The sequence below is a fragment of the Fukomys damarensis genome, unplaced genomic scaffold (assembly GCF_012274545.1).
Source record: "Fukomys damarensis isolate Sample0158 unplaced genomic scaffold, DMR_v1.0_HiC HiC_scaffold_14, whole genome shotgun sequence".
NCBI lineage: Eukaryota > Metazoa > Chordata > Mammalia > Rodentia > Bathyergidae > Fukomys > Fukomys damarensis.
Genome location: NW_022900926.1, coordinates 20,772,891 through 20,780,670, shown reverse-complemented (window position 1 = coordinate 20,780,670; position 7,780 = coordinate 20,772,891). Strand labels below are relative to the sequence as shown.

At 44.7% G+C, this 7,780-nt stretch overlaps 1 protein-coding gene across 1 annotated transcript; it reads left to right on the top strand.

Moving 5' to 3' along the window:
• Positions 1-209: 209 nt before the first annotated feature.
• Positions 210-7,780, top strand: Hebp2 (heme binding protein 2). The gene is made up of 3 exons (XM_010626586.3): positions 210-532; positions 1,146-1,326; positions 6,020-7,780. Exons 1-3 carry the CDS (start codon positions 460-462, stop codon positions 6,288-6,290), a joined length of 525 nt encoding a protein of 174 aa, XP_010624888.1. The 5' UTR covers positions 210-459; the 3' UTR covers positions 6,291-7,780.

Below are 7,780 nucleotides of genomic sequence, written 5' to 3'. Positions count from 1 at the left end.
GGGCGCGGGCTGCCTGGTAGGGAAGCCGGAGGGTCCGTAGAGCTAAGTAAGAAGTCCGAGCCCCGAGCTGCGATCGTGCACAAAAGGAGATTATTCGGGGGGTGAGCTGCACGCCCGCGCGTGGGCAGCATCACTGTTTCTAATCTTTGCTGGGCGAGCCCGCGACGGCAACCTAGAGTTAGGGGTGTAACGATGCTTGTTTCTTTTAGCCCCGAACTGAGTCCCAAAGCGAATGGGGCAGGATGGCGAGGAGCTAGGACCTCAGGGGGGAACCCTGGACAGCAGCCCCGAGCCAGGCCTGCCCCAGGTGGACCAGAGATGAGGTGCCCCTGTGGGTGCATCTCACCTCCTGCTGTCTTAGAATTGCTTCTGGAAGTTTTCTGCGTTCCACTTTAGCCCGGAAGTTATGAGATCCGACACTATGGCCCTGCCAAGTGGGTTAGCACTTGCGTGGAGTCCATGGACTGGGATTCAGCAGTCCAGACTGGCTTTACAAAACTGAGCAGCTACATTCAAGGCAAAAACGAGAAAGGTAACTGGTAATTTTCCTTGTAATTCTGTGTACGTATTGTGGTTGACACTCGGAGGTTTTTTTTTTTGTTTTGTTTTGCTGCATGTTAGCCTGTTAAAGAAAGACCTTTTATAGTAGGAAAATAAACAGATTATCAAAGATCTAACGTTTTCAGACAAGGGCCCTTAGTGCTCCCCCTGGTTCTGCCAGATCGACACCAGGAGAAGTCCCTGCCCATGGCTAATTCTTCAGGATAATTTGGTGACTGGTAGGGTTGAGAAAATATGCAAGATTAGGAATCTCAAGTCACCAATTTGGGGTCAGGCCAAAATGTGTACTGTTTAGCAGGACTCATCCTATTGTAAAGGAAAAAAATGTTACTCCTAATTTCCCCTTTGATCTCCAAGAATAAAGAATTCATTAACCAAAGATATTAACAGCATAGGAGGTGTTTAATGTGGGCCATGAATAATTGAGTCATTTGGGCCCTGTCTTTTTAAAGATGAAAATTATCTTGAAAGTAAATTGTACATCAGTATTATAAAGTAAATCAGGAAACTCAGATCAAAAAAGGTGAAGATTTTAAAGCCAGCTGTGTATACACTTTCAATTTTCTCACATTTTTATGGTGCAGGGATGAAGATAAAGGTGACGGCCCCAGTGCTAAGCTACGTGGAGCCTGGCCCGGGTCCTTTCAGTGAGTCTACCATTACTGTTTCCCTGTACATCCCCTCCGAGCAGCAATCCGATCCGCCCAGGCCCTCAGAGTCAGATGTCTTCATTGAAGACAGAGCTGCAATGACAGTGTTTGTACGGTAAGTGGAAGATAATTTACAGCCCTGCTGACTGCTGGCTTCATTTGTGTTCCTTCCCCGTTTAGCTCCTGTGCAATTTCCCCAGGCTGTTCACCCTTCCATAAAAGCAGGTCAAAAGTGTTTTCCTACTGGCTTGGTTGGAAATGTTTCTAAGGTCTGTTTCAAGATATAATCATTCATTCAATGAGAAGTGTGCTGTATATTCTCTACATAAAAACCCAGTGCCAATTATATGCCCCAAAACATAAGGCCACTCTGACCTATGACCTACATAGAATAGACAAAAATATCTTTGAAAATAGTCTTAGTCTAGCTGGGCATGGTGGCACACACCTGTAATCCCAGCACTCGGGAGGCTGAGACAGGAGGATTGCTGCGAGTTCGAGACCAGCGTGGGCTACACAGTGAGTTCCAGAGCAGTCTGAACTGCATAGTTAGACCCTGTCTCAAGAAAAAAAAAAAAAAAAAAAAAAAGAAAGTCTTAGTCTGTTGGGGCTGCTATAACAACATACCATAGACTGAGTGTCTTATAAAAACCAGAAGTTTATTTTTAATATTTCTGGAAGTTGGGAAGTACCAGTTCAAGGCACTAGCAGTGTTAGTGACTGGTGAGGGATTGTACTGATTCATAGATTGCACCTTTCTGCTCTATCCACACATGATGGTAGAAGAAGCAGTGAGCTCTCTTAGAAGGTCACTAATTCTGTTCCTGAGGGCTCCACCCTCGTGACCTGTTCACTCCCCAAAGCCCGCCCTCCTGATACAGTCGCACTGATGACGAAGATTTCAGCACGGGGTAGACATAGACATTTAGCCCACAGCATATCACCCCCGGCTACACAAAATTCACGATCTTCTCAAATAGCAAATACATTTGTTCCATCCCAGCAGCCTTTCGCAATCTTATTTCAGCATCAATTCAAAAGTCTAAACCCCAGAGTCTCATCTAATTAGCATCTAAATCACACCCTGGTGAGACTCAAGGTGTGTTTCATCCTGAGGCAAATTCTCTTCTGCTATGAAGTGTGAAGTCAACACGTTCTGTGCTTCTGAAATAACAGCAGTGGGACTGGACATTCCCATTCTAAAGAGAGAGAGGAGCAAGAGAAATGGATACCAAGTGCCACTTAAGGCCCCAGTCTTTTTTCTTCCCCCAAGGTTTTTACAGATCTCTGATTCTAGTGGTAGTGCACATTTACAGTGCGTGTTTATACTTTGTGTGGAGTTGGTACATCTACACGATGCATCTCATTCCTTTTTCCTTTCCCACCCTTCCTTCCCTCCAACTCTTGATCCCCTTTGCATTTGAGAAAGATCTATCTCCCTACTTCCTATTATTATTTTGCTCTTTGTTTATAATTTGGGTTTCTCTATATAAGAGAAACTATGTGATACTTAAGCTTTATTTCACTTAGCATTATAGCCTCAAGTTGCATCCATTCTCTTACAAGTGACTGAAATTTATCTTTCTTTATGGCAGAGTGATACTCCATTTTGTGTAGAGGCAGCATTTTCTTTAACCACTCATCTTTTAATGGACCCCAATCTTAAGACTTGTTATTAAGCTTCTTTGACTCAAGGTTCTGCTTTCCAGGCCCACTGGGGTTCAGGTCATACCTCTAAGCTCTGCTGAAAACAGTTGGGCCCCCAGTGTGCTGAGTAGCCCAACTGAGAACTCTGTGTAGCCCCGCTTTTAGGGCAGCCTTCAAGGGTTAGAGTCACCTACTTGCAGCTCTGCCAGGCTGGGATTGCACATCAAGGTTCTGCCGGTCTGGTGTGCCCTGTTCTCATAGCTCCATTAGGCATTGGCCCAGTGGGGACTCTGTGGTGACTCTGCCCCTGGCTGTGATGGGTAGGTAGCCCCTGATAACCTCTAAAATGCCTCTGGGCTCATTCCCAGACAGTAGAGTCCTGACTTCGGTCTGGATGGCAGTACCAAATTCATTGCTTCTCAGAGTGTTGCTTGGCTACACCGTTGTACTTGTCTGAGCAATATTTTCACTTCATTTACTATAGCAAAGCTAAGAATTTTCCCAGTGTCTAAGTTCTGCCTTCCTTCTAGTTAAAAATGTTTTAAAATTGTTCCTGTCTTGTATATTACTGTAAGCAGCCAGACCACACCTTTAACATTTGTTTGTTCAGCCAAATACCCTGTTTCATTACTCACAAGTTCTACTGTCCACGTAATGGTAGGACATGAATACGCTCCAGCCAAGATCTCTGCCAGTCCCCAACCTCACTTCCTGTTCTGGTTTCGGTAAAGCAGCAGCCAGGCAGCCTCCCCATCAGGGACTTTATGGTCCTCATTAGCACTCTTATCTATCTGACCAACTGATCCCAGACCAGGCCTATTTACCTCAGAATGTGCCTTGTGCATCTGTCCCCTTCTGTCCATCCTCCCTGTCACTTCCTCAGACCCTCCCGGGACCACAGCTGAGTAAGTCATTTTTGTCTGCCCTGCTCTGAGCGCAGTGGCCACCACTCATGTCAGACACTGGGCCATTCATGGACGGAAAGTGAGTTCTTCTCGACTGCTTCGCTTCAGTACTCTTTCCCTCTGGAGCTGTGGTCTTTCTTAACACCACCCTCCCCAACCTGCTACTCCATTTGAAATCCTCTGTGGGTGTCCTGTTGGTGTCAGAGTGAGGCCCAGGTTGTCCAGAGGCCCACAGTACCCTTGGTAAAGTCCCCTGCCCTGCCTAGCAGCCCTCTGGCCAAAATTTGCAATGGCTCCTGTGACCTTCCCATCCTTCATGGAGGCGGCCGTGTTCTTCACATCACTTATCCTGGAGCCCATGCAAGTTGGCCAGCTTTTCCTTTTTCACTGTCCTCATCTGTCAAGTGAGCACAGTACTTGTCCATCTCAAGGGCTGCAGTAAAGATCTAATTTACTTACAATACTTGGGACATGCACATCTCGTACTCAGATTCTCCAGCCAGCCACTCTGTCCTTGATGCCTTCCTGCCATCATCATCGTTATTATGCTAAGTTACGAAGTCCTGCTCACGGATTATAACTCTCCCAGGATATGACAGCTGTCACATGTCCGGCAAGACAGGTGTGCAGGAGTGGGGAAGGGTAATCTATGTACAGAACAAGGGGTGCAGAACAAAATGTTTTCAGAGATCAGAAGATGACTTCTCATTAGAGGGGTCAAGATTTCTTGTCAAGGAAAAAGTGGGATCTGTGTTGGCTCTTCATTAAAGAAGTTAATAAACCTAGGGAGCAAAATGTTCCTTAACATATGGCTCAGAATTATAGTAAGTACCCGTGATGAAGACGATAGAAGAGTCTGCTCAACTCACCTGCTGTGATTTATTTTATAGATTTACTCTGTGGATCTCAAGGGAGCTGCGTACCAAGAATGAGTCTAGGTGGGGGGTGACACTGCTGAATAAAACACACATGGCTTGTGCCTTTGAGAGTTTACATCTCACATGAAGCGTCGTAAGATTGATTTCTTGCATTGCCACATCGCTGATGAAACTTTACCAAAGAGGCCATGTTAGGGATATTTCTGTCTTTCAGTGTTTCTTATTCCTAATCTTTAAAATCGAATTTATCCTGCTTATGTGCCAGCAGCTCAGCCAGGACAGTGTTCTGTCAGGACTTGATCTCAGAATACTTTGTTTACAGACTTCAAAATCTATACTTAAATTTTTGCTCTCTTTCCTGCCTTTCACTGAAATCTTTCCTTCCCCATCCTTACAGCAGCCTCCTCACGAGCTGCTGCACTCCAGTCTCAGTCCTTTCTCTGCCCGTGCTCTCCCCAGCCCTGAGGTGGGGACTGCCTTCTGCTCCGTACGCCTCAGAATATTCCAGAAAGGCCTTAGGCCAGGATACGGGGCCTTCCTTCTGGCTTGCACTCACCTCTGCGACCTCAGTTTAGACTTCCTGTCCTTCCCTTTTCTCGGATCAGTAAAACCATCCTGCATTTCAGCCACTTCAGACAGACACCCATGCCTGGGATCCCTTCGTGTTCTTGGTGTTCCTGCCTCACTGTGCGCTCAGTTCCATTACAGTTCTCCTCGGGATGTATAGAGAGAGTGGCCAAAACGTTGGTCTCTTTTGTTAACCCACAAATGAGGTCTAAACTGTATCATATTCATCTAGGACCCAGTGCCTATGCTTTGCCAAAGGAGAGAAAGAAAGGGTGAATGTCTAGTAGAAAACAGAGAGGTCTGAGCGGGGTACATGGAATACACCTATAAATCCCAGGTACCAGGTTTCAGTGCAATCTCAGCCCGCAGTATTTGGATACTTGCTAGAAACACACTCTTAGGTCCTACCCCGACCCCCTAAATCTGCATTTTTCATAAACTATAACAAGTTTAAGCACAGGGTTTGAGCACATGAGATCGTGTAAGTTGCAAATTTGCCTGTCAACAGCTGGGACTTGGGTGTCCCCCTGAGCTTCCTCGGTGGGTCTGAGGCCACATGAAACAGAGTCACAGGGAGGGAAGGACAGCACAGCAGCTTGGAAGCCACATTTCCTCCAGCTTTCAGGCTGCAGCTCCTGCTGTCCTTAGGCTGATAGTTATGTAATTATGGTGGCACTCACTGTAATCCTAGCATGCGAGGCTAGCCTGGGCTATGTTGTGAGTTCAAGGTCAGTTGGAACTACATAGCAAGACCCTATCTCAGAAAAAAAAAAAAAAAGTCATTTCTGTTTATTTACTTTCTCCTTTGTAGGTGTTTCAAGGGATTCTCTAATGCCCAAAAGAATCAAGAACAGCTTTTGACGTTAGCAAGTATTTTGAGGGAAGAAGGAAAAGTCTTCGATGAAAAAGTTTTCTACACTGCAGGCTACAACAGTCCTTTCAAATTACTTGACAAAAATAATGAAGTGTGGTTGATTCAGAAAAACAAACCTTCCAAAGCAAATGAAGGAGACAATGAAAAGAATTTCACTGCTGGGGCAAACCTTCTGCTTACTGTACACAACAACACCACTGCTAAATAAAGTGAGTGTCCTTCTCTCTGGAGTCCCTCCAGGAAGTGCTCTTATTTCCATTGTGCCTTTTCAAATGCTTGAAGCTTCACTTAGATACACAAATATCAGGGACAAATCTGTAAACATGTAAATCAGCCATTTCCGATGGTCAACCGGGAACGATCTTGTTATTCCTCTCTTCTTTGCCGCATCATGATCATGTTACCTTCTTCGACTTGGATTTGTGTCAAGGGCAGTTGTCCCTCTAGGTAGGATCAGTAAAATGTCAAAGCTGTATCCTGAGTGGAACTATAAGTCCTTAGGCCTGAGGTGAATTCAGCTGGACACAAAAATAAATAATCTTCTGCAGCTGCTGTTATTACATTAAGTCTTCATCTCCATCTGCCCATGATCCCCCTGTATAAGAAAACGGTTACCTCCAAGTGTAGAGTTGGTTTTTTTGTTTGTTTGTTTGTTTGTTTGTTTTTTCCTAGAACTGAGGATTGAGCCCAGGGTTCTCATACTAAGCTCTATTCCAGCCTTTATTATTTTTGTATTTTGAGATGTGGTCTTACAAAGTTGCCAGTTGCCCAAACTGGGCTGAAACTTAGAATCCTCCTGCTTTAGCTTCCCAGAATGCTGGAATTACTGGCATGCAGCAACATTCCTGACTAAAAGTGCTGGTATTCTGGAGCAGAGAATAAATCTATGATGTTGGGAATTTTCTGTTTTGCTTGAGACTCAAGGCATGTTTCTTGTAGAAATGTGTACAAACATAACACTTTTAAGATGCACTTGAATTTTTAAAGTACTTCCAACAGTACACGTTTTTAGAGATTATATAAAAAATGATTAGTTATTCAAAGAGTGAGCTGCTGAAACAAGGAGCAATGTCTAACAGGTTGGAAAGTGCTTGTTCTGGGAAAGACAAGTCACAGTCGGGTCCCTGGCAGCCTGTCCCAGGGAAGATGGCTCCCGGAGTTGAGGAGAAGAGTGGACGAGCCCAGTAACTTCCCCACAGTTCAAGCTGCCCATGAGGACACAGCCTGCGGTTCCCCTCATTATCTGTTTAAGCAGAGACCACAATTCCCTTCTCAGGAGACCACTTCTTACACAGGGGCCTTAAATGTCCGATGGATTGGATGGAGAAGATAAAGCATAAGGGTCCTTCAACCCTGTCATTATACATCTCTTTAAATTAACCTCTCTGGAGTACTACTCTGCCATAAAAAAGAAATGTGGGTCACTTCCAGGGAAATGGACACATCTTGAAACCATAATATTAAATGAAATAAATCAGACTCCAGCTCAAATATCTTATGGCTTCTCTGATATAAAAAACCTGTAGTACAAATAAATTAAGGAACAAAACAAAAGATAGATAAAAGGATACAGGGAGGTAGATATTTTACAAACAGGAAAGGGACCAAGAGGAGTAAGGAAGGGAAGGAGGGAAAAGGAGAGAGACGTATGAAGAATTGAGTTTTGTTATATGCGTGTATCAACTCCTTATGATGAAT

Excerpts from the sequence above, each read along its gene's own strand:
- Hebp2 (XM_010626586.3), top strand. The coding sequence starts at position 460 with ATGGACTGGGATTCAGCAGTCCAGACTGGCTTTACAAAACTGAGCAGC. Across the intron at positions 533-1,145 it reads TCAAGGCAAAAACGAGAAAG|GGATGAAGATAAAGGTGACG; the intron begins GTAACTGGTAAT and ends TTTATGGTGCAG. Across the intron at positions 1,327-6,019 it reads GCAATGACAGTGTTTGTACG|GTGTTTCAAGGGATTCTCTA; the intron begins GTAAGTGGAAGA and ends TCTCCTTTGTAG.